Source organism: Acanthaster planci, linkage group LG09, assembly GCF_054643075.1.
Source record: "Acanthaster planci isolate LZ-2023a linkage group LG09, COTS_SCS, whole genome shotgun sequence".
In the NCBI taxonomy this organism is placed as follows: domain Eukaryota; kingdom Metazoa; phylum Echinodermata; class Asteroidea; order Valvatida; family Acanthasteridae; genus Acanthaster; species Acanthaster planci.
Window position 1 is genome coordinate 6,198,529 of NC_141785.1, and position 27,767 is coordinate 6,226,295.

Below are 27,767 nucleotides of genomic sequence, written 5' to 3' on the forward strand. Positions count from 1 at the left end.
CCGACTGAAGTGTGCACATTCAAGGAAAATATTGCTTCAGTATTAATACGATGTCGGTTGTTACCTACGGTCCATTAGTGATTCATACATCAAGCAGGACAACAGCTTTTGCATAAAACGAGGTCTGGATAATACGAGCTAATTTAGTAAGTCCCAAGGCCCTCGTAATAACGAGAATCCACCATACGTTAAAATGTACATTACTATACTGAAGTATCTTTAACTGTGGTGTCATACGACAAATTGTGTGATTTATGACAGACTTGTCTGGTGCTTACCAAGTGAAGCCAGTAATTCATGACAACCTGGTGTTCTCCATAGCTTGACATTGACTGGCACCTGAATAGCGCCCTCTCTGTCTCGGGTGTACTTAGCCACTACTTGCTGGAGCTGTACAGTAACAACACAGCGTCCGATTAAAATGATGGAAATTTGTTTGATGGTGGACAAGGTGAAAACGTGCAGTGAAGGTTTGCTTCAAAAACAACACTGGCAACACGTCATGCTACTTCTGGCAAATCTCACACACTATTGAAGCTCTGCATTAGGGTTGTTATATCACTACAGTCTCCTGAACGGAGACAAAGTCTTTTGAAGCACACATTCGGAATATTCCTGGCAATGCAGGATTATAAATAAAGTACAGGGAGGTCAGAGGTCATATACAGTATGTGTGACTGACATACTAAAAGGTCTCTCTCAAATGACGTCACTTCCTACCGATTGCCACTTGCGCTGGCATTTTTTACTTCGATTTTGGTGACGCCTATCGGCTGCACCATATTTTGAACATATTCGGATCAGAACATTTTGCACAATGTGCGCACCCACGCACCTGATGGTGTTGTATACGCAGTTGCAATTTTCAAACAAAGGTGACGTCTAATGAAAGAGATCCATTCAGACAACGATCAACAAGTAAAACCGTGAACAAATTGCCCACTGTACAGCAAACCAACACAAAAAAGTGGTTATGAGCTACTCTGAGGGTGGGGTTAACTTTGTGCAGTCACACAGTTTATCTACCATTTGTAGTTCCACAGTCTGTGGTGATTGTACTTTATCTGGTATATGAACACTATCAGTCGGTTCACTGCCTTGGGTCCGGACACTAGACCCTTTCATTTGGTGCACCTTAGCGATCAGTATGCGTAGCTATCAAGGAAAGACAGACTTTTTTTACTGGAATTTGATCTGAAATATCAAGCTTGAAGGATAGTTGATGAGTGTATAAAGGAACAAAAATATGAAGAGGAATCTGTTGAATAAAACCGAGAGTTCTATATTGTTCTCTGAAGATGATAATGTACTGTTTGAAAAACTGAATTGTCTAGCACCAAAAAGAAACTAAGGACTTACCATGATGATGATTTCTTGAGCAGCATCACAGAATGACAGGAGCTTGGACAAGGCTATCAAAGTATTCTGAGACAAACCTGAAAAACATCCAAACAAGATGTCCCAACCAGAAATAAATGTTGGACTCAATGTGTACCAATGACCGTCAATGAATGGTTCGTCATCCAAACGTTTCAATGTTTCAAACTAAAAGAATCAGACATTCTACCGAGTTATTCTGTCCAACGTGGGCCATTTCTTTAGCATGACGTTTACAGTACAATTTAAACAATTTAAACCTTGTGCCACGGCAGGAATTTGTTGCAACACGTTAGCTTCAAGTATGAGTAAAACAACCTCAAATTCAACTCATGAACACAGAAAATACATAAATAAGAGACCAAGTTCTGTGAATTAACTTGCAGAAAACCTCTTGCAACATCAATATTTTTTCGACCTGCAGCTTTAGGGTTGCATGCGATATGTGTGTACGGCTGATGTCGTGTAATCGATTGGAATGTACAGTACATGTTTAGACTGGCTCTGGTTGCTACATTTCCATCACGCGTTCTGTTGCTTGTGCGCGGCGCGGCGGGAACCAGAGTAGCTTCTTTTAATGCACTGAGCTTTGTGCACATGTTTTCACCACTGCGACAACAAATGCCAATGGGAATTGTTCATGAAAGTTGGAAATTAAAAAATGAAATTTCGGTGATGAGCGAGTGGTAAGGTTTGTCTAAATTTGAAAAATAATCGCCACTTTTTCTCGTCAATGGAATAGTAGCCAAAATTACAATTAAATCGGCAATTGGCGAGAATGGGGAATGGCAGCTGGAACCGTCTTATTATCACAGCTCAACTGTATAAGCATAAAAATTTTGAACCCAATGAACAAACTCTTTATATCAGCTACATGTACATAGTTTGATATTTTCGTACAGTGAGAAATAGATCTGAAGTCAAGAATCAAGAATCCTGAAAACAAGACTGAACATATGATGACCTGATATATCAGGTTGGCATATCACACAGCATTTGTGTCTCTTTTCTTACCAAGCAATGCTTGAAGGCTAGCACTGGCTTGTAAAAGTCTCTCTCCAGGGTCAGCCAGTGGGAAGAAGACTGATGGAGGTATTCCCTTAGCTGGTTGTTCCTCAAATCGGAAACCCACGGCTTTCAGGAGTTCCTGCCATCCTCTGACGGGTCCGACCTTCTTCAAGATGCTCTGCTGAGTAGTGTAGATGGGGTTCTTAGGACCCCGGTGGATACGCTGAAGGGACTTCTCAATCTGGATTCAATCAACCACGAGGAAGGAAATAAAGATCGGTTATGTAGACATGGACCAAATTCAATGAGACAGGAGGGGGGCAAAAGATTGTCAGATGAATTTATATGCTGAGCAAAAGAAGCAAATTGTAAAGTCTTGGGATAGTATTCTGGTTTATGCTTCAACTAAGAAAATCTGTTTACCAAGCAACCTCAAATCTGATCTTTGGCAAATAGAATGGACAGGACATCATTTCTGACAATAAAAATTCATTTGGGTAATTTCAGGAATTAAGGGTCCAAAGTGAGACTTTTTGTATCCCTGTTACATCTGACCTTTGTTAGTTGACACCGGAATCGATTTCAAACTATTACTTTTTGTTTGACAGGTCATTTGCATTAATTCATCAATCTTGGAAATTACAAAATGTGTTTTGAACTTACAACATCGTATGTCAGATGTGAAAGGGGCAAGAAAAAAAAGAACCCCTAATTTCAGGAATTACCCTTTTCTGTTTTGACGGAACAAACTCACCAGATGTAGTAACACCCTGAGTGCTTCTCGACACTTGGTGGGCGTGGTCAGGAGATCTCCTATGGCGTTACCAAACATGGCGCTCTTGTTGCTCAGTCGGACATCACAGCCCAGAAGCATAAAACCAGACCAATTAGATGGATGGGCAAACTGCTTGAACCCCTGGTCATGGGTCAAAATGTCAGAGGTTAAAGAACCATATGCAATTTTAAGCATAGATGCTTAATTTTAATCGACTCTGTCCAGTTTATCCGAAAAAAAAGGTGCTAAATGTAGCCATCAACTGTATCCCTCGGACCTTCTATCATTACAGATCTTCACAAAAAGTCTGAGGAAATGTGTAACATGGCATATGGAAGAGATAAAGATTCGCAGTCTTTGGCCTTCTTACCTGTACAGTATGCATGGCATTCCCAACAGCCACGCTGGCCTTGGTTCCCAACAAGAGAGATTCATACAACCCCTTCATAAAGATCTTATTAGCCGGCTCTGGGACGTACCACAGAGGAACTAACACACTCTGAGCACCAGCCGCTAGGAAGGCTCTAGCCAGACTCACGATGCCGTCAGCTGTGACGCGGCCTGAGCGTGTCTCACTGGCGTAGCAAGACAGGATGACCAGTTTAGCGGTCAGCTGGAGGTCTAGGATGTCGGCGGCCGTTAAGAGGAACTCGGAGAGGGCTGGGGTGTCTGGGTTGCTGTCTAGATCACTCTCTTCGCTATCTGTCAAGTCTACATGCTCCAGGGCACCATTTTCTCTGTGAAAAGGGAAATTAAGAAATGATAAGCAAAATGAACTGTGATATAAAATTTGTGGCCTTTTCAGCCAAGGAATGTCACATTAGGTGCACAGACTGCTTCATCTGTATGAAAGATGCAAAGTGTTTGCACAAAATTTTCCACTGAATGTGTACAAATGTCTTTCTTATATAACATATATCTCCAAATATACAGGTGGGCATGCAAAGTAGTGAGTAAATGTCTGCAAATAACACAAATTCTGTATTAGGACGTGTCTAAACCAACCAGCTGTGGCTGAACGTAACATCCAAGTCTATAGAAAGTGACCACAGCCACTAGCCACTGACTTTCCATAACTGCACGTCATTCCTGCCATAGCCACAACTTTTGGACACAGTCTTACCCATTTGTCGGTGATAAGCTTCTCTGCCTGACTGGTGACGGTGGACCCTTTTTCTGTGGTATATGTCCAGGAGACAAGATGAGAGCTGACAGCTTCCATGACACGGATGTGGCAAAGTGAAGACACTCGGCATTAGCGATGGACTTGCGTAGGGCTTCCTTAGTGGCAGAAGGGCCTGTCAAAGGTGTGACTCCCATGATGTCCGATATTAAATGTGCCTCCTGAAAATCAAATCAAATTAATTCAGACACATTGGGAAGTTTTCCACTTTTGTTTTGATGGATCTCAGGACGCCAGAGAATTCAAGGATCTGCTGAGTACACAGTTCCAGTCAAAATTTCATTTACTGCAAATGCATCAATTCATCAGAGAACTATTTTCTGCTTTTCAGTTCTGTGAAATTGGACCTAGTCCATTTCAAAAGTAAATAAAAATTAATAACCAAGGAGATATAAATGACTATCACATGATTTAGCTATTTGAAAACTGAAATAAAGAATACGTAGAATGTGTTGAATGTTTGGCTCTAGTTGTCAGCTCTGAAACAAGAAGACTTGGTAGGCTCAGACCGTGTTCTCAATACTCAAGCAGCGAGAAACTCAACTAAGTGCACAATCAGAGACATTTCTGAGCCAGACATCATTTGGTTTTAAGTCAAGTTAGTCAATTATCCACTAAGTTGCACCAACCTGTTCAGCGTTGGGTAAATTACCCCATCCCCATCGCTCTGTGATGCTTAGAGGCATCTCTGGATTAGCTACAATCACCGCTGGTACCATGCCGCTGTGGGATGTTGTGCGTTGTTCCCAGTATCGATTCGTGTTGAGTGTTCTTAGTGATGGTACAACTCTTAAGTTGAACCTATCCTGAAGGCATTCTGTCATTAAGGCACCTTTCAGGACTGGAAATGGGACTAGATAGAGGTCACCTGCAAAATAAAAGATCGGGGGAAGAAATTCTTTTGTTGAGAAACAAGCCTTATTTTCAGATACCAAATTGCCGAAATGAACTTTTCATAAAAAGCAGACAAACAAAAGGGGACAGGAAACCAAAAATCGTTCACACTGATTTGCAAAGATGTGGCAAAATTATTCAGCTGGTTATATTAACATACCTTCTAATACCAAGACCAAATCTGTTGCTGGAGTGTTGGGTCCATTTGGCTGCCGTAGGACATCCTCCATAGGAGCTATCAGAAGGTCATACAGCACTCTTAGCGGAGGTCTTCCTGACCAAGATTTCAGCTGCTTCTGCTTGATGGATTTATTTGTGACGGCATTAACCAGAGATGAGTTGTTCATGATGCTGCCGTTAAGGCTGAGCTGACTCATCATGCTGGCCACGCTACGTGTGCTGCTGTTGATAGCGTGGTTGCGACTGGTGAGTCTCTGATGCTGGCCATTACTGTCGCTGCCACCACCAATCAGTTTGGCATTTAGCTCTTCCAGGTGTTGTTGTAGGAGCTCATCAGCTTCGCTCTCTGTCTCACTGGTGATGTCACCATTGCTGCGATAACTGCTATGCTGAGCATCTACACCTAGAGCCTCCCTGGCATGCATAATGCACTGATCAAGGTGTGCCGATGTCGTGACATTCAGGGTGCTGTTTGTCAGAGTAGACTCGGAGCAAGTTGATGCATCATCTTCCTCTAAGGACCTGTCAAGCTGATTCAGGTTGCAATCATTGAACTTCAGAATTCCTGTGGGAAGAAATCAAACTTTATCATGATCTGAAAAACTGAATTCTATCTTAACCACCTCCTCTATGGGACACGGAAATAAAAATCCCACACTGGAACAAAAGTTAAACACACTTGCTGAATGTAGAGTTTGCATTTCTTCAATGAACACTGTTGGGATGTTATGTGAGAATACACACACGTATATTTGCTAAACTCAAACTTGCAGTCTCTTTTCCAAGAGTGTAGTATTCAAGTCTACAAGTCTTTTCACAAGTCCAGTCAAAAGTCCCTTCTCAAGTCCAGTCACAAGTCCCTTCAAAAGGCCAGTCATAAGTAACAGGGTAAACACACGTATGTTTATGCCCCTCACTTATTTTGTGCGCACGTGTACTGTAGCCAGAAGCCAATAAAATTGCTCTTGACTCGGACAGGTGGACCCCAAAAGAAATCAATCAGCATCAAGCTCAGAAAAAGTGGTTTGCCCCTTATTTCCATACCGATTAGTATTTAAGCACTCAATGTCCCTTTAGATAACTTGCACACAATAAAAATCCTTTATCTGCAAAAATTTTGCCTGTCTTTCTTTAACGTACCTCCAAAGTAACAGAGTCAGACGTTTGAAGTGAAGCCAACATTTTAGAGGGAATTTTTTCAGTTTTGCCGAGTTTTCCCTGACATTTTTCTACTTGTGAATGGTGAGGAATATCATGAACGCTCTATTGAGCAAGCATCATACAAGAAGGAAACCGTATGGAGGAAATCAGAAAGTTTTTGTATATGCCTTTTAGTCTGGCAACTTTACATGATTGTACATATTCGTGCAATGCAGTAGGCCAACTTGTACCCAAACGCACTCGTATCCAGGCCCATGTACGTACGTGTTCAACATGCCTACAATCGGGACATTGCAATTTTTGACCGCTGCCAAACTCAGAACAGAAATTTGAATACCACATGATAAACCAACTGCATTTCAGACAAATGGCTCTCGCTCTTGAAAAAAATTAATTGATAGATACAAAAAATATCAATCTTCTAGACAGTATCACCGATGATCTGAGGGGAATTGGACAAAAGTGTGAAAATTGGGTACTAAGTATGGCGAAAAACACGGAAAATGAAGAAAATGGGTCCCAATGAAAAATGAAGTGAATGTAAAAATGGTTTTCTTCTTAGCAGTAATAACCTTTTTTGTACATTAGAGTTACTAGTCTTTCATGTAGCATCAAAGTTATTTGAGGGTAAACTCGGCAAAATTGAGAAAATTAGACACAAAGCTACATGTAGGTAACAAAATGAAAATATTTCATAATCATACTTTGGTGAAAAATTGACATTTTCCACTTTCTTTGATTTTTTCCGGCAATCTTTTTCCCCAGAAGCTATTAAATATCACCATTTGATAGACTCGTGGCAATTTATTCACACACAAGGTCTTCAAGGGAAATGGCAGTACAATCCCACACATGGGTCACCACCGATATACGTCGTCTGCTAGAATAATTTTTTCAGGCCGACGACCATGATGTCACTATTGCGCATGCGCGAATACACAAACTAAATGCATGCACGGTCTATGGCGACCAAACATACGTGAACAATGACCAAAGAATGCTTTTGTCACAGCTCATCTGAACAACTTGTAAATTGGTGTACGTGTTGGACGACTGGATGACTTGTGATGGACTTACAGGACTTGCAGGGACTCAAATACATGTACAACACTATTTTCCAACCCACACCAGCAGTGCACTGATACTTTGTATAATATTGTACAAAAGGAGTTCACAGAAAGTATAAAAAACCAAAAACTTTGTACTACCATCTGATGGTGTGATAAGCCAGCTGTAGAGATGTCCAGATGCTATGGAATAATACAACACATTAGCATTCTGCATGCTGACTAACTCCAGGATCTCATCAACTGTCATCAAGACTGTGTCCATCACATCAACAGAATCTGAACCATCTCCAGATTGTCGACCCAGGAGAAGGTCCACAAAAGCTCTGGTTCGACTCCTCTCAGCTACGGCCAGGGCTTCATCTTGTCTGTCCATAGCAACCAGGACTTTCTGAAGTGATTGGTAAGAGGCTGATTGTGATTCTAGCAGTGAGATCTTATACTCGCTGCCGACTTGAGTCTCTCGCCAGATGGATTCAAAGAGGTCAGCTGCGCGGTAGAGCTGTCGTTGGGCCTCATCCAAATTGCCGTTGGACCACTGAGCCAGTCCCAGTCGATGCCTGATCTTAGCTTCATCTTCCTTCCTGCCCAGCTGATCAGCTATCTGTAGGCCCTGGGTCAGGTAAGCAACAGCTTGGGAGAAGTTCCCAAGTGCGTGATGCACACGGCCAAGGCTGCTGTATGCGAGGGCTTTGGCCACGCGGTCGTTGACCTGCGCTGCAATGCTGAGATGTTGCTCCTGGTACATGATAGCCTTCTGGTAATTACCGAGGGATTCGTGAGTCACTCCAAGATTCCCAAAAGCCCTTCCCTGGCAGGATAGATTCTCAGTCTCCTCGGCAATGTTCAGGTCCATCTGATGGAACTCCAAGGCCTTTTCATATTCGCCCATTTGTTGATAGACACCTCCTAGTCCACAAGCTGCATCGGCTTGGCCTGACTTATCACGCATTTCTTGAGCAAGCTTCAGCTGATTATCTAAGCAGGAGATAGCCTGTTCGAAATTTCCCATGATGCTATGCAGGCAGCCGAGCTCACCATACGCTGAAGCCTGGGTTGACTCATCCTCCGTCTCATGTGCAACGACAAGACGCTTCTCAAAGCAAAACAAGGCCTGCTGTAAGTTACCCATGGCACGGTGGACATTGCCTAATCCACGGTAGGCCCTATCCTGTTCCTTAACATTCTTGACTTTTTGCGCAATTGCAAGGTATTGGTCATAGTTTCTGACAGCTTCATCGTAATCCCCCAACGCTTCGTAACATTCAGCAAGATTCCCAAAAGCTCTGCCCCTGTCATTCAAGACACTGTTCCCTACAAGCTGCTCCAGGGTTGCAAGTTGCTCCTCAAAGTACCCCAGAGCATCCTCAAAGAGATTCATGTTCATCTTGGAGATGCCCAGATTGCCAAAGGCTTGAGCTTGAAGAGCGCTGTCTCGTAGCTCGTTAGCACGTTTCAATTGTTCCTCATAACACTTGAAGGCATCCAAGTATTTTCCTAATGAAGTATGGACAGCACCAAGATGACTATGAGCCTTGCATTCCCCCTTCAAATCATTCATCTCTTCACACAACTGAAGCTCTTGCGTGTGATACGCTAAAGCCTTGTCGTAGATCTTAATTTTTCGAAAGGCTGAGCCTAGAGCACCATATGCACACGCTTCTAAAGTCTTGTTACTCACTTGCTTTGCAAGTTGAAGTTGCTGTTCGTAAAATTTAATAGCGCCGTCAGTGTCCTTCTGGGCCATACATATATCACCCAGATTTCCTAGAGCGCGGAATTTGCCTCCTGCATTCTTCATATGATGTGCGATTGTGAGGAAGCATTTCTGACACTCACTGGCTCGTTTGAAATTGCCCAACGTTCTATAAGCCAGACCCAGGTTGCAATAGGCCCTGCCAAGATTCACTTTATCCTTCTGATCCCGTGCTAGGACTAGATCCTTCTCGTAGTAGTGAACGGCCTCTTTGTAGTTACCCAGTGAGTAGTGGGCATAGCCTAAGTTATGATAGGCTTTACCTTGGCCTAACGGGTCATTTAGACCCTTAGTGAGTTTCAGATATTGCTCATAGTAAGGCAAAGCCTGTCGGAACTCTCCTCTGGAACTGTGATAGTTTCCCAAGTTACTGAGAGCGCGAGCTTCACTGACTTTGTCTTTGAGCTCACCGGCGATCTTGGAGTGGCTCAGATAATGCTCCTGTGCCTTCTCATGCATTCCTAAGGCTTGGTAGGCGACAGCTAGGTTGCCATGGGTACAGGCTTCAGAGGCCCGGTCATTGACCTCTCGTGATATCACCAGTTCCTGCTTGTGGTATTTGACTGCCTGCTCTGGCTGCCCAAGAGCGCTGTATGCATTACCCATGTTACCGTACGCCCTGCCTTGTCCTGTCCGGTCAGTCAGCTCCGTTACAATCATCAGATGTGCTTTATGGAGCTTAAGGGCAGTTTCAAATTGTCCCTGTGATTGGTGGATGATACCAAGGTTGGAACATGCTCTCCCCTCCATGGCTTTGTCCTTGGTGCTTAGAGCAATATTTAACTGCTGTTCGTGGCAGTATTTAGCCTTCTCAAGGTCTCCGCTACATCGCGCTGCATGTCCAAGCCCAGCATAAGCCCTAGCCTCTACCGTCCGATCCTGAGAGTTCTTAGCAATGGCCAGCACCTTGTCATGAAACTCTGCCGCTTTCTCGTAGTCACTCTTGTAATGGTAAGCACTGCCCAGATTGCTGTAAGCACGAGCCTCTTCGTTGCCATTGTCCAACTGCTTGGCAATCTCCAGATGCTCCTTATGACAATCCAAAGCATTATCAAACTCCCCCAGCGCTAGATACACTGCTCCAACATTGCCAACTTCTCGAGCTTCAAAGTGTTTATCATTGAGTTGCTTGGCAAGGAGAACACACTGTTTATGGCTGGCCAGGGCATTTGGGTAATCACCAATAGCGGAGTACACATGCCCTGTGGGAAGAAGAAAAATAGAACAGTATCAATTGTTATCAGCAATGACAAAGGTATATAAAAGTTAGCATGTTCAGAAAATTAGAATACGCCGTTATGACAATGTTTTGTCTGCAAGAATACACAACAAACTCAAATTACAATTACTGAAATAATAACAACATGAGAAACCTCCAAGACCATTTAATTAGCCATGTGCTTTGATCTTATCTGTGCCATGCCTAGAAGCATTTTGTACAATTTTAATGGAACCTGGCTGATATATTTCTTGTTATCGTTCTATCATAGCAGCTGTGTTTATGCATACATGTCAATAAACACACTGAAGCTGTAGATTTCTAGAAATTTGGTGGATTTTTAAATAAGCAGAAGAGTTTTCAATAGTCCTACGTGAAGAGTATGAGTATTTGTTCAGCAAACATTCCACATGTTTCTGTCCTGGGCAAACTGATTTCAACTTTATTTCTGCATGTATTCATCCTTATCATCAAAATCACATTCATCTTTTCAATATTTCTATAAATTTGAGGAGTAAAAACCAAACCAACAACGATGAAAAAAATATGGCATTAATTCTCTCAATGCCAACCAATTTCTAAAAAAATATCACATTCTCTGAAATCTGGTCTTAGAATGATTCACTGGACAAATATTGACCGACCTACAATCCCTGAATATTGAGAGGGTAACATAACCCAATTGACCACCCAGGGGAATATTGCAAGCACGAGCCATGCATTGCTAATATCATACAGGATAATAAGACTGAAACAGGATCTTCACGCATGCTGAAAGAAGCTCAAATATAGGCCCTGCAGACAGATTTACGATTTTTATCTGAAAATGGGTCAAATTTCAGGACTGAATACATCTTTCCAAGATTTTATTTGTGTTTTACAATCCACTGTTTAAACAAGATATTTTGAAACTTTCAACTATGACTACTTTGCACATAAATATTCTAAGCGAATAAAGCTTCTCTTAACATTCTGTCCGAAAATACAGTTTGAACCATAAATATTTTTTGAGTGAAGAAAACAAATTTTTCAAAGGGCGGAAATGTTACAGTTTGATTTGAGAATACTTTATCATTATGAAACACTTCAGCACAATTTCAAAGACTGCAAGGGAACTACAAATACAGAAAAAAAACTGTTTGAATAAGGCCAAGTGAGATCTTTTTAAAAATTACATGACAATTTGAAACTTCAAGTCCTGACTTGGGTTTCTTTATTAAATTTTTAGCTATCAAGATGCTTGACTGATGGTTACTAATGGTAGGCGTTGATCCCATTCCATACTAGTCTAAGTATACAGCTAGGTCTGAGGGGTTAAACTGAGTTAACCTGGCATGACCCCTGCAGACAGGTGCATAGAAAACACCTGCTGACAGCCGTTGCAAGTGTGAACTGTGACCGAGAAACTGGTATTTACAAAAATAAAATCGCATCAATCACAGAAATCACAAGAAATGAACTATTAAATAGCATTAAAGGGAAAAATGCAAAGTCCACTATAAATGTAAAATTGTTCAGATTTTAGTTTTCCTTGACTTTCCCTTCCATATGGGAATGCACTATTAATAACAAAACATTAACAGGCTGGGCTACCACACATTTGATTACAAAGGGTGAGCTGTGCTGTGTAGTGTGTGGGTATGTGTATGGGGGGAGGGGGGACCAGGCAGGGAAGGGATGTAATCTTGGATAGTGATTCCTACCTACATGTAGATTGCTTAGAGCTGAGGGAACTGTGATGGGGGAGGTAAGGGACAAGACAGGGAAGGGATGTAATTTTGAAGAGTGATTCCTGCCTAGATTGCTTAGAGCTGAGGGGACTGTGATGGGGGAGGGAGGGGAATAAGCAGGGAGGGGAAGTAATTTGACAGTGACTCCTACCTAGACTGCTAAGAGCTGAAGCGGCTGTATTCCTATCCTTTTGTTTCATAGCTAGCACCAGTTGGAATCGATGATGAGTCAATGCTTCTTTGTAATTCCCCTTGGAGAAGAATGCCGCTCCCAGGTTACCATGGGCCCTACACTCACCAACTTGATCACCTGCAAAGCAAAATACGACAGTAATATTATCTTCAATTTGGACAATTAACCGTAACAGTCCTCGATCCTTCACCTGACTGTTAGGGTTGAAAATAAAACAAATTGACTACTTTGGCAAAATTTGTACTGACTACAAAGAAGTGAGGAAAAATGACCAACTTTGCAAGCATTTTTTATCGTCTTGAAGACCCTCCCAAACCAGCAAAAAATTTAACATCTAGTCTTACATTATTTTAATGCATTAAAGACTGACAGCTCAACTACGGTAACATTAATAGAGTTGATGAAGCTAGTTTTCTTGAAACAAAAGTAGCATGGCATCATTTACCACACACGACTTTTTATGGCAAATTATCCTGGTGAATGTTTATGTGCCAGCACATAGACCTATATATAGTTCTCTGTATAATCTACCTGCATGAAATCAACCTTTTGTTCTCAGACCAAGTCACAAGTTTTGTTTGGCCAAAAAGAGAAACCACTATATAAACAAAACTAGGGGCAAGATGGGAAGAGTAAAACGAGGTCATTCTAAGGTCACACTGAGGAGGCTGGACTGGCCAAGGAACTGACCACTGATTAATGTGTGGATTGACAGATACCAGAAAACATCAACAAATAAATATTGTGCCCATCAAGGGGTCATTTTCCCACCTAGGAGTAAGTATCACTGATTTGAGGAAGGAACTTTATTTCAGATTTTAATTCATGCTGATGCTCCTCCAAAAGAATTCAACTTCATTTGAAATTTATTACAGTAAAATACTTTTGTAGAAAAAAGGTTCTGTATTTCCAAAAGTATGAGAAAAGAAAACGTAAATAACTATGAACATAAAATCTAAAAAAAAAAACCAAACAAACAACCTCCCACCATTTCAAATCTTTAGTTAACTTAGTTTTAAAATCTGACTGCCTTCACGTCAGCTTTACCAAAGATGTTCAGGGTAAAAATGTGTAAAACTGTAGTTGCAATAACAGTAATAATTAGTGCACGCAAGTAATGCCCAAATAACTGTTCACAGCAAGTTATCATTTTCTGAATACTCCTGATTACAAACGGTTTCACTTTCTACTGAAAAAAGGAATCTAGATCACATTCCTTCAGAGAGGTCAAGCTCTGAGCCACTAGACCAGGCTGATTACCTCAATGGGGCAGCCTAGCATCCCTTCAACACCCCCCTTAGCACCCATTAGGGCCTCTAGGGCTCACTTACATCCATCAAAGGTCTTAGCCATACACTCTTCAATGGCTCCAGTCACTCTTAATGGCTTTAAATCTGAGCTAAATGGACACATTTTCACTTTCACAGGAAACTGCCGTAAATCTTGTCCTACTTACTCATTCAGAAGGAAAACTTTTAATGCAAGGTGAAAAAATACCTGTTTGGAATGTCAACTAGAGGTGAAATCAAGTGACTTATGTTCCACTGCACTTTAGCATAAAAACAGGGAAGCAATTCCTCCAATAAAGAGGGATGAGCCACAAACAAATGTGAAAGAAAACTGACAAAAAGCATGTAATAACCCTAACACTCCTCAGTCCTCCAACAGGTGAAGGATTGAGGAGTGTTAGGGTTAATTTTGTTTATCCCTTTACCCATCCTTTACCAACTTTTCCAGTTTTCCACAATCTCTTGCTCATTTCTGCATTTCAGCCCTATTCCAGACCCTCAACACTTTCATTTCTTTTTTTGACACACGTTAGGGATGAGGACTGTGAACTGGACAACTTCAACGGGTGAACACCAACCTAGTGATTTTGCAACGGCCAGATCTTGTTGCATGTAAGCCACAGCCTTGTCTGTGTTTGCTAAACCCCAATGGGCACTGCTCAGGGCTGAAAACACCGATCCTCTCAGCTTTAGACTGCATGTTCCTAAGATACAAGATAAAAAAAAGCACAACATTTGATAATATCATAAATGATCTGCTACCTCACCATAATGAGAGTGCCTCTTAGGAACTCTCTTAAGTATGTGAGATACCAAATTCATTCACTGCTCTTAGTTGACATGACCTTGGATGGCAACATTTCAATTGTGAAGGTCATGGTCATTTGTCCCAGTAACATTTGTTATAGTTTCCATAAGAAAGAGCAAACCAAACTCTTTTGTGTTTTGATGTATCACTCAGTTTGACCTCCTGATGAAGAATCTCGAATCTCTAAAATTTCACTAGTGCTTTTGAAATAACACAATCTGCACCAAGTTGTCCAATCAGTCAAATGACATGATACATGTATGTGCATACATGCACACTGTGGAGGGAGAAGTGGGGGGAACTTTTGACTGGTTGTGACTATTACAGCAAAATTTAAAGACACTCTATAAGATGTCCATGTACATATATGCTTTGACAATGTGTGCTAACGATAGAACTCAATATTGACAAATTACAGTCACCTTACTTCTTGGAGCTTATGAAAAGGACCGGTGGCATCATTTGAGAAAATGCAAAGCACACAAGTGATCAGATTTCAATCAGTTTTTTCACAGTCACTGATACAATATGACAGACATGCAGCAAACAGTATGTTCATTAGAGCTCCCATTGTGCGACAGCTTTGTACTTTGAGAGGAACTGGTGACCAAGCCAAATGTTTCTCATGATTGACTGATATTTCACAGTCATTAAAATTGCAATCAAGAATCCTTTGTGTTGGGTTGTGGTTACTACATGTATGAATCAATACAAACTGTCTTGGGTATGTTTATGCAACGAGCAGTGCTTCGGGATCATTTTATTGCAAGACACTACACAGACAGGTTCTGAAAATGAAACCATCGAAAATGTTTATCTTAAGATTGCTAAGTCTCAATCTGATGACTAGATGCAATGGTGGTAATGAGATATGTAAGGCCTACACTGGTCGTAGATGGGTGTGTCCTCCTCCTTGGTTTCTGTGGGAGGGAAAATGCTACAAAGCCATCATGAAGCCTCTAACATGGTTTCAAGCCAAAGAGGAGTGCATCAAGATGGGAAGTGTCTTGGTTACACCACAGTCTGATGAGGAAACATGTTTCCTAATGCAACTACTACCATCCAGGTTTTGGATCAATTGCAACGATATCGAGAAGGAAGGTGGGTTAGAATATGAAGTTCTGATACAGATTGGTGACATCTGACTGTAATTCAAAATTGAAACACACACACATTTTTTTAGGTGACAACTATTGAATTAATGCAATGTAATTTAATTTTGATAGGTATTTGGGAGTGTCACGATGGTCCCGATGAAGTGAAGTACAGGAATTGGTTAATTAATGTGCAGGAGTCCCAACCTGACAACTTGGGAGGAAATGAGAATTGTGGTGAGGTGTTTGGTGTTGGACTATGGAATGATATACAATGTGACTGGCAACGTTTTGCAATATGCAAAGCCGCAACCACTCAGCACAACTGCATAACCTAAAACTTGACAGACTGGTGGACTTGAACCACACAACTGCAAAAAATGAGACTCATTCAGACTGCTCTATCTAATAATTTGCTTGAAGACAAGAGTAAAGTTATTGAAGAAAATTATTTCACTAGCAAATCCATGGACAGGTGGACATAGCTTAATATGAGAAATATGCACAGGTGTTTCTAGTAAAAAAAACTCTAAGTGATAAAAAATTGGGGATTTGGGGTCAGTTTGGGCCCTGTGTGGCACTTCATTTTAATAATGAAAAAGTGATATAGTAAGAATGTTTTGTTTTAATGCACTTTTTGCTGTTTTATTGGTAACTGTGCACCAAAGCACAAGATATGATTGAATTTTGCTGTACAGTTGGTTTTTTCTTCACAGATCACAAGCTTTGACATAATATGACACAAGCATCCATTAATCTAATTAATGTGTATTACCAAAATTTGTGTCTCTAAAATTGTTATCTGTCCTATCGAAATAATGATCATAGTTTATGACTTTCATGTCATAAGGACATTACCAAGTTTTTGCTAGCGATACAATGCACATTTATGACTAGGAGGAGACTTTCAAATCAAATATTTTTACATTTTTCTCATGTCCTTTTTTGTTGTGTGAGTTACTGATTTAAACTGATTGCATATCAGCCTTTAAGTTAAAGTCAAATTGCCATTAAATGCAACAGGAGTTACTGTAGAATCATCTTTCTGATGACTCTACAATGTATCTTCCTTGTTGAAGACCAAAAAGAGGAGGAAGGAAAAAATGGGAAAAAAAAGAGAGAGGAAAACCTATTGAATCACAAATCATAAATGTGAATATGTACATGTACACTCCATAATCTATATAACAGAAATGAGTACGAAAAATTTTCTATCCAGGTTGAAAATTCTCAACCCTGGTCCGGAGCAGGGTTGAGTTCAAGGGTTGATATCGACCTCGGGGTTGATGCAGGGTTGGAGCAGGGTTGAACATTTTCAAGTGTAAATTGTCACCAGTTTTCAACCGTGGGTCAACCCTGCGTCAACCCTGAGAGTGAAAAGGCCTAAGGTGAATAGGTTATCATTTTCAGTGGGGTTTTACTCAGACATCGGCTCTGAAAGTGGTTTGATACATTAGATGCAATCTTTTTTGAGCAGAAGGACCCTTCATTGGTCGAAAAGAGCCATGTTGGCACTGAATGTTTGTTTTTAATGGTAGTGATGCCACTGTCACGCGTGCATTTCAAATATGTACTGTACAAGTAATTGACTGTGAACAAGCAAAGCACATTTCCAACAAAAGGAGCATTGGCAGCTTGGAAAAACTGTGCTCTGGTTTGGTCTAGCTCAGGGCAGATATGGCAGACATGCAGCTAAAAGAGCAGTCCTTCCATCATTGCCAAGGAAACAGCTTCAAGGTTCTGTGTGATGAAGTGGAAACCACTGGTTATTTTCCTTAACACTTACACGTATCTGTCAAATGTCACAATTATTCACTTTGATGTGCTTTTAAGAATCGTCATTGTTGAATTGGATTATGGGGATCTGGCAATAATGGTTTACTTTTCATGGTGACATCTCCCATAAGTCACATTAGGGATCCTTACTGTCAGGTTGCTGTGGATACTGATCATTCATACAATGCAACAGGAATAATTCAGCAACAAGCAGTGCCTGAAATATTATTTCATTGCGAGACACTACACGGACAGGTTCTGAAAATGATACCATCTGAATTGTTCATCTTGGGCTTGTTAAGTCTCAATCTACTGACTGGATACACTGGTGGTAATGAGATATGTAAGGCCTACACTACCGGTAGTCGTAGATGGGTGTGTCCTCCTCCTTGGTTCCTGTGGGAGGGAAAATGCTACAAAGCTATCATGAAGCCTGTAACGTGGTTTCAAGCCAAAGAAGGGTGTATCAAGATGGGAAGTGTCTTGGTTACACCACAGTCTGATGAGGAAACATATTTCTTAGTGCAACTACTGCCATCTAACTTCTGGATCGATTGCAATGATATCAGAAAAGAAGGTGGGTTGAAGTATGAAGTTTAGATTCTGACTGGAAAGGTTGACATTTGTTTGACAACAGTGATTCAAATTTGAAACACGTTTCTTTTAGGTAACTATTGAATTAATTGATTTCATTTAATTTAACAGGTACTTGGGAGTGTCACGATGGTCTTGATGAAGTGCAGTACAGGAAATGGTCGACTAATAGACAATGGCCCCAACCTGATAACTCGGGAGGTAACGAGAACTGTGTTGAGGTGTTTGGTGCTGGGGAATGGAATGATCTGCAGTGTGATTGGCAACGTCGTTCAATATGCAAAGTTGCCACCAGCCTACACAACAACTGCACTATGTAAGCTTGACAGACAACGGGACGAGATACAGCATATAAACAACTTTGGATTACATGACAGGATTCGAACCCACAACTGCAAAAAAAGAGACTCGCTCAGACAGCTCTATCTTGCCTTGCTTGAAGACCTAAGTAAAGGTATTGAAGAAAATTTAATCCTAGAATTTCCATGGAGAGGTGGATATAGCTTAACGACAAAATTTTTTGTCAATCTTTAGAACTACAGGCCTCCACCCCCCCAAAAAAACAGCAAATGTGGTATGAAATCAAAGGGGTCCTACCATCTAAGGGTGTCTGCCAATAAGATGTGATGTAGTTACAGGTAAGTGTTCTGGTCAAAAACCTCTTAAAATGATAAAATGCGGATTTGGGGTCAGTTTGATAACAATTTGTGCAACCCATCACTTGTTTCTATACATGTAGGTCTCCCTTATGTGAAATGTTTTGCTTCTCGCGTCAGTGGCCAGAGATCAATGAAATACATTTTATTTTCCTGTTCTACGATCCTACTGTCCATAATTTTCCTTGCCGGGCATTTTACTGCAATCATGGGATGGGCTGCTGGTTGCTAAGGCGATTATGTCACTCCACGGTCATGGTTATTGTTCGACATGTTTCTATCATTGTTTGTTATGTTCAGCACATAGTCTGTCTGTGTTGATCTGTTAATTAATTGGTAGATACCATGAGTTGAGAGTGTGTGAGTTTAAGTGTTAGAACGACAATGAACGTCACTGGAGTAACATCCAAATTCCAAAGAGTGTCTGTTGTGCCGAGTGTTGAATTTACCAGTACCAACTTTGCCTGAGATGAAAAGAAAGCAAATGAAAATTGAGAAAGCTTATCTTTTGCTAAAAAAAGGAGAAAGTTCAATATGTCGTTTGTAGGCCCTGAAAATTGCCAGAATTTCTGGTTAATTTATTTCATTTTAGATGGCCATTCTCATACCTCAGGTTACACTGAAGTTTTGAAAAGTTATTTGAGGTAAACTTAACTGAGCAAGGTCCGGTACCCGCTGCCCACTGGCGGGAAGACTACCCATGGCCAACCTTACGTGCTTAATACTGTTGGGAAACTGAGGTATCACCTATTTGTGAATACTGGCATCAATAAGGACTTACTTTGAAGAAATTTGAGAAAGAAGAAGTTTGGAAGATTTCTTTTGCAAAAGAAGTAACAGAAAGAACGGTTGATTGCAGTGATACTCACTTTTCCTTTATAATAAATATTGTAAATATTAAATATGGAGTAATATAAAAAGCTATAAATAGTTTAAATATAAAAAAAAATCCAAAAGAAATTCAACACTCTCGATTCCACTGTTTCGTTGCTCGTCATTTGTGATTTTAAAGAGCCAGGGGTCACCATCTTTACAGTATACATTGTATGTATAGCTCCTTATGGTGACAATGATGAAAAAGTGATATAGTAACTGGTTTGTACATGTACTGGGTACACTCCATAATTCATAATATGCTGAATGTGTTCAAGAAAGAAGTGGATTACAGAAATTGCTCAACTGATGTACAGTGGCCCCAATCTGATACCTCTGGAGGTAATGAGAATTGTAGTGAAGTATATGTAAATGTTGCTGGGCAATGGAATGATCAACAGTGTGATAAGCAACGTCTTTCAATATGCAAAGCTGCAATCACCCAACAGATCAAAGCACAATCTAAACTATCCACGTAAAATGACATCAGATCACCTGTGACAGGATTTGAACCCTACAACTGTAAAAACAACTCATTTGGACTGCTGACGATTTCAGAGAAAGGTGGAGATAACTTTATAAGAGACATAAAGTGGAAATTCAGAACTACAGGCCAAAAAACAAAAAATTTGGTATGGAGATTAGAGGTTTTTGGTAAAAATATTGTTTAATGTCAATGATCATGGATTTTCATGGTAATTTATGGCCTCGTTAGGCACCTCGTTTTGACCATGAGAAATGTAGATGTAACAATGAATGCTCGTTTTTTAATTCATCTTTGTGGCTTTGTTTCGTGTGCAAGTGTACATGAATATAATATGATTGACTTTTGTTGCAAAGTCATTTTCCCTTTAGAAGGGTCACATGCATGGACATAATGTAAAGTGGGCAACAGAAAATGCAAGTTACCAGAATTCACGTCTAGAAATTTTATCAGTGTTTTTAAATAAAGATCATGATAGCTTGGAACTTTCATGTCATAAGAGCAAAACAACGGTTCTGACTATAATGAACGGTATGAAGACACTTTCAAATCAAAGAATTTTACGTTTTTGTCATGATCTTTTTGTCACGTGAATTACCAATATTAAACTGATCACAATATGCCACAGAGTTAATGCTGATTTCTTTTTTCATAGGTTTCTCACTGTGTTTAAAAAGATTCTCTTGGAAAAAATCTCGTCTTGATTCCATACACAGATAAAAGAAAAGCACAATGTAGTGTGAGTTACAGTAAAATCACCCTTGTGATGATTAGATACAGTGTGTATGTACCTTGATATGTTCCAAACATGAAAGAGAAAGAAGAAAAAAGGAAAGACACAAGGGGAAAACTGAACTGTTCATCAGAAATCAGAAAGGTAAATAAACATTGTGAGCACTCAGTCCATAATGTACCTGCACATGTACAGGTATGACACTTATGAGATGTTGAATACTAAACAATAATGTATAAGGTTTATGCCTTGGCAATGTGTTATCAACACCTCACTACGCCTTCACTTGGACCTTGCGAAAAGGATCTGTGACATCATTTGGCAATATACATGTAATAGGTTGGAAAAAGCGGTACGTTACTATGGGATTTTTCATGGATATTGCCTCTGAAAGTGGTTTGATGAATTCAATTAATATGGCTGACTTGCAAACAGTATGTTCCTTTCATCGTTGTCATGGAAACAGCTTCATCTGTACAGCAGCTTTGGTGGTTTGTAAGGAACTGATAATCATGGGTTCTTTTTATTATAATTGGCATCCGTCTTATCAGTATTTCATTGTCACTCAAACTGCTTTTAAGAATTCTCAGTGTTGGGTTTGCTGTGGTTATTATCAAACGATACAAACTGTCCAGGGCATGTTTGTGCAGCACGCTGTGCTTTGAGATCCTTTCACTGAAAGACACTTCTCTCATAGGTTCTGAAAATGATACCATCTCAATTACTCATCTTTGGCTTACTTAGTCTCAATCTACTGACTGGATGCACTGGTGGTAATGAGATATGTAAGGCCTACACTACCGGTAGTCGTAGATGGGTGTGTCCTCCTCTTTGGTTTCTGTGGGAGGGAAAGTGCTCCAAAGCCATCATGAAGCCTCTAACATGGTTTCAAGCCAAAGAGGGGTGTATCAAGATGGGAAGTGTCTTGGTTACACCACAGTCTGATGAGGAAACGTGTTTCCTTTTGCAACTACTACCATCCAGGTTTTGGATCAATTGCAACGATATCGAGAAGGAAGGTGGGTTAGAATATGAAGTTTAGAGTCTGATTAGAAAGGGTGACATGTGTCTGCCAATTTTATCCCAATCCATAAAAAAGTTGAAAGCTTGTACAAATTTCCACTCTAGTTTTCAAACTTTTTCATAGGTACATGGAGATGTTACGATGGTTCCATGGAGATCCAGTACAGAAACTGGGTTTATCCTCAACCTGATGACAGAGGAAGTTATGAAAACTGCTGTGACATCTTCCCCACCGGGGATTGGAACGATCTAAGTTGTAATCTACAACGTCCTGCAATATGCAAAGCAACAACTAACCAGCTACACAAATGCACAATTGAAAACCAACACTAAACTTGGACATGCAATGAGAAAATAAATACCTGAAGACTATCTCTAGCTGTGTAGAATGATTTTAACCCTGAAAGAGCCTCAACGTTTTTACTGATATTGCTGCAGTACATTTTTCTCAGGAGTTGAGCCTTTAGGAGCTTTTAGAGTAACTCTTTGCGGTCATTTTGACACCATTTTTGCAAAGATTGAACATGCTGTTCCTGCACAGCGCATGTTTTTCCGAGACAGGTCTGCCAATAATGGATACTTTTCCCACTGCAGTGCTCAATGCACGTGTACTGGCATGTACGTAGCTATGAACTTCAAAGGACCGTAACAACAAACGATACCGTACGTCTGATTGATTTCAAACTTCACATTTGAAATGATAAGGAGTTTCTGTACAGTATGCATGTCAGGTTTTAAGAAAATTGGGCGTAGCACAGTTGAGTTCTTAGGGGAGCAGGATTCCTAAATCTCCCCCTCCCTCCCCTAAGCTGTAAAATGGACCAAAATAACCCAGCTCTTTTAGGGTTAAGCTATCTAAACCAATGTCATTCATGTTGAGCATTTTATCTTGCCCTGCTTAAGACATAAGTAGATGCATAATTGAGTAAATAAACTCAAACTGCCGAGAACTGAAAAAATTCCATCTGGTAATTCTACCTAGCCAGGTATAAGACAATTTTACAAAGAGCCTATTCATCTCAATTTAAACGATTGCCTTTTAAGAAACGGAGTTGAGAAGGCATTCTTGTAACTGTGATTAATGCATTTTGAAATTATGTAGATCGTTAAGTTCATATTATCTTTAAAAGTAAATGAAACTGTAGTTGACTTAGTTTTAAAAATTAAAGAGAAATCCGAGTGTTGATAGAATTAGATTTATCTTTGATAAACCTGACTTTACCAGCTTAGGAATAACCTGAAATTCAATGTTAAAAAAAGCACAGCATTCTACTGTACTTTGATTCAGGCAAAATCTTTTTCAAAAGCTACATGTCAACCTGCCATGCAGTTCAATCTTGGGAAAAACTATACAATTTCGGAATGAGTCATTTCTCAGGATTAAAATCTAGAAGTGATGCAACTACATTTATATACATGGCATTTCCAGAAGACTTACCAATTTTGAGGGCAGATTCTAAGACGACCAATGAGGAAGCATGATAGCCAGCAGCCAGCAGCTCTTGACCAATTACAGAGATGATTACAAAAGGACTCTTGTCTAGTTTCATAGATTGCAGCTGCCGATAGGTGGGTTCAAATGTATCTATATGACAAGAAACAGGTAGAATACAGGTAGATCATTACTTACAAATTTCCACCTTATGGGCACAAAAAAGTGTTTCCGAAATTGTCCACACTGATTTATACATGTAATTCCATTAAGTCACTTACATCACTAAAGATTACACATGGAGATAAAAACGAGCATAAACAGCTTGATATTAAAATTGTTAGAATAACATGTACTGTACGTAAAATTTGTCTTTTCATGCGAAATTTTTTTTGAAAGTTTTCTGCCCACTAAAATGAAGTTGAGGCCAGTCACCTCTGTATGACATAGACACAGCGTGCATTCCATCAAATGTTGCATCCAAGGCTTAAGTGCAGTGTACTCTGTGATCATTCATTACAAGGCAATACAGAGATACTGTACATGTATATGCGCTAAAGCGGTTCCGTCTGGGTGTAAACCTGAGCTATAAGCGGGTCACTTGACAGTGTACACAGTAATCAATGCTCAGATACATAATGATAACATCAGGTTTGAGGTCTGTGATTTAAACAAAACAGACTTTGTGAACATTTCGGAATAAATAATCTTAAGGTACTACCTTTGAGCGGTGATTTGAGGGCAGCCTCTGCTAATCCAGCAAGGAGCTGAAGACTCTTAGGGTCTTGAGCCAAGCCAGATGAGAAGGCAGCTAAGGCATCAGCATGGCGACCAAGACATTGTAAAGCAGTACCTTGCCGGTAGTAGGCCTGCAGGAGGATAGCAAACAGAATGACAGCCAAAAAACAAAGGTGTCAATAAATTATCTCAGCCACTGGTTTATGGTGACAGAATCAATTATATTGCGATTAGTAACCTGTTTGTTAGCATTTTTTGCAGACTGCTAGACTTCAACCTGTACATGATTGTGAGCAATATCACATGTATTAGGATACATGCTTTGTAAAAATTTGCCATTGTCATTGGCATCAATGAAAGTGTGCGTACTTTATGCAGTCAAAATGACAGACTACTATGGGCTGGATGTGGCACAGTTTGTGGTGAATTCTCCACATGTGAAGATGCTTTGAATTTATGGATACTAAGTGGTATGTTCCACACCATTTACTGACAAAAGAACGGTATGTTTTCCTTTGGCTCAACTGAGCAGGATGATGAGTGCCCTCAACTGGTTGTCATCTGAGCCAAAAATAAAGTTTGAACAAGATAATCCACAAACTAAAGGGCAAACCTTCCAAAACACATCACACAGGTAGACATGGAAATCTACATGCATCTCCATCACATACCATTTGGGAATTCTTCTGAATGACAGGCATAAAGAAATTTCTGGAATCAAAGCTGTCTCTTTGCCCACAGCATTTTGCCATTTTCTGAATGAAAGGTCGAGATTTTTGTAGAGTGCAATGACAGGGAACACTATCTGGCTGGACGGTCTATACTTCTCACTGCACACACAAAAACAGTTATTTCATCCACAGGCAAAATGAACAAAATGTCGCAAAACACATGTTTGGTGTAACAGTCTAAAGTCCTGACATATGATGCCTCAAACCATTTGCTGCATGAATTTCAGTGTCTTAACATTTGGGGGAAAAAACTTTTTCACTCTTATAATAAAATGCCACTCAGGTTTTGGGTTTCTTTTTTGGCTAGTCCTACTAGTATTGACAGTCAAAGCAAGGAAAGCAAAAAATAAGGAATGTACATGTAGGCTGTAAGACAATTCTACAGTTTGTTTGGATGCCAAAGAGGCTCTTGTGAACTCAGCGTGAAATCCAAACCTGATGTTTCACAGCAGGTTGTAATACAAAACTGTCCTGACTGGCTGACTGAAGTAGTTTCTCTCAGAGAGTGGCCTGTGTATAATGCAGGCACTGTTGGGTGTTAGTCCAAGCAGGGTCCAAGCAAGTTCACTCCAAACCAGTTTTAGCAAGCAAATCAATATACAGAGTAGTTAGCATTCCTCTGGGGCTTTTAGTATGCTCTTCAGTCATACTATAAAAACACAAGTTATACATGTACATTTATAAAGTTGGCTTGGATGTGACCTCTCATAACCTTTGAACTACTTTGTACCTAATGCGGGTTGTGCCACCTTGGATGACCAAAGCAAGATCACACAAGGTTACCCCTTTTTTCTGGAAAACCATTTTCTAGAGGCATTTTTGAGTTAGCATTTTCTGTAGCAAAAGAAAGGTGAATATTTGAGGAAACCATCGACTTTTTAAGTACATTGTACACACAAAGGACGGAATGGGAGTGAATGTGCTACCATACACGTGTATGGGTAATTTTAAAAATCAGGAGACCAAAAGTGTGACATTTTGGTGTCCCTGTTACATCTGACCTTTGTTTTTGACATGGAAATATTACCGGAATTGATTTCAAACTCTATTTGGTTGGCAGGTAATTTGCATTAATTCATCACACTTGGAAATTAGAAAATGTGTTCTGAACTTACAAAATCATATGTCAGATGTGACAGGGACAAACACACAAAAATGGACACCTAATTTCTGGAATTAACCACATGTTGATGAGGTAAACATGGGTGGGTGTGTGGGCGGGGTACTCTGCCAATTACGGCATGTTTGGAAGACATGTTTAGAACATTTACATGTATCACAAGAGTATCCATATTCTTCTGCAAGAAAAGAAAAAAGGAAATACAAGATGAAAAATGCAGTCCAATAGCCTGGTTGTCCTCATCAGTTCATTGGCTTCACAGCAGGTGATTAAAAGGAGAGGAGACCTTCGGCTATGTGAAGGGGCTTAACCTCAAGGTATGAGGTGCATCTTCAATGCAGCCAGTAATACAGAGGGACAGACAACACTCATTGATTTGAAACGGTGGGATATCACCTTCTGTGGAAAACAGATCAATGACTGCGATCACCAGAATTCTAAAGAACCTCTCAGTTAAAAATGTCGTTTCCTTAGCAGAAGCAACACGAAAAGTTAGCTCAAAGAAAAATTTGTCAAGCAACTAGGCTTTGTGGATTGGTAATAATTGCTAAGGCATGAGTTTCCTCAATCTTTTAACCACAGAATGCAGAAAAGAAGCTTTTGCTCTTCACAAACTTCTTTCCTGTTAATAAAACTGCTGAAATAGCATGTTCATGAAAGTACACAAATTTACGTTGTAAATTTGTTAGTACAAAGTAATACTCAGCAGCGCAATGAAATTGGATTCTGAATAAAAGAAAAAATCACCAAGTAAACAGAATTTAAATGTAGCAAAAAGGAATGCTAATAGAAAAAATGCCCTTTCTTGTCTTGGCGATAGTTTTCATCTTCTGCATTTCAGAGCCACATCATATCATGATCAACCACAAACATACATTATACATGTACACACTTGAAGGAAATGACAATGTCAATGATTTATCAATCTGTTATCAATGTGTTATCAATCTGTTATCAATCTGTTCATTTACTCACCTTTTTTTTAGGCTGCCATTTCATCATTCTCGGCCACCAATCACAGATAACAAGTCCTTATCCTGGAGCCTGTCACCTTGCACTGTATTTCCAATTTATTATCATTACTTCTTCATGATTTCCACATCAGTGCAGTTCTACTTTCCTTTTTTGCAAAGTGACGGCAAACAACACATCTTGGAAAATTATCACTGTAGAGAATCATCACAAGAATTGGGCTGCAAAGTGAGTTTTTGTCAGCCTGATGATGCATGAAGCCGAGTCAAAAGCTAAGACAAATTTCGGTAGAAATCTCTTGCGACCAAAATGAAAAGACGTTACCCCCTGCAGCATCTGAAACCAAGAGCCTTATGCCTACATCCAGGTAAGAAAAGTCACTGTATTGAAATGAATGATTTATGCACCGTCAACATTCTGCTAGACACCCAAAAGGTTTCATATCTTTTGGATGAGATAGTACCCTGAAATAACTTGAAATCCACACAAGTTGGTGTCTCAAGACGCCAGCAAACGGCTCCTTCCTGATCCAGCTGCCACAGGTCATTTTGTCATCCACAATAAACCAAGGAATCACGAAAGCACCCTCACAAACAGCAAGCTGGGACACCGGTCATAAATTCTCCATCGATATTGATGACATGCCTTGCACGTGTGCCTCAGTAATAGCAGTGACTTCACGCATCCATTACAAGGTGACTAGGAGGACCAATCCCACTGGCTGACAGACTCGGCATTGCTGTTGAAAAATTCCTATGCTTGTCTTAGAGTTAGAGAAAATAGCTCTGGTCTTGTCTGATGTCCTCAAGTAGTCCTGAATCCCCGATCAAGAATGACGTCAGTAAGTACAAATGAGAAAAGTACAATAACTCGTGAACTGGGCCATGAACATGAGGGTGAA

The 27,767-nt window shown here is 40.2% G+C and overlaps 1 protein-coding gene across 4 annotated transcripts in view; it reads right to left on the bottom strand.

Annotated features, from left to right (window-relative positions):
* Positions 1-27,767, bottom strand: part of ttc28 (tetratricopeptide repeat domain 28) — a 66,422-nt gene that overhangs the window by 6,046 nt on the left and 32,609 nt on the right. For 3 of the 4 annotated variants that reach the window (XM_087140832.1, XM_022230514.2, XM_022230515.2), the window contains 13 exons: positions 24,027-24,174; positions 23,312-23,458; positions 14,411-14,536; positions 12,502-12,660; positions 7,787-10,603; positions 5,398-5,982; positions 4,973-5,211; positions 4,284-4,504; positions 3,531-3,897; positions 3,140-3,301; positions 2,392-2,626; positions 1,360-1,436; positions 279-390 (listed from right to left, as the gene is read on the bottom strand). In XM_087140832.1, the coding sequence (XP_086996958.1) occupies positions 279-390; positions 1,360-1,436; positions 2,392-2,626; positions 3,140-3,301; positions 3,531-3,897; positions 4,284-4,504; positions 4,973-5,211; positions 5,398-5,982; positions 7,787-10,603; positions 12,502-12,660; positions 14,411-14,536; positions 23,312-23,458; positions 24,027-24,174 (5,395 nt within the window). Of the gene's footprint in view, positions 1-278; positions 391-1,359; positions 1,437-2,391; positions 2,627-3,139; positions 3,302-3,530; positions 3,898-4,283; positions 4,505-4,972; positions 5,212-5,397; positions 5,983-7,786; positions 10,604-12,501; positions 12,661-14,410; positions 14,537-23,311; positions 23,459-24,026; positions 24,175-26,869; positions 27,150-27,767 lie in introns of those variants that run through there. The other variant, XM_022230516.2, reaches the window with a different exon arrangement.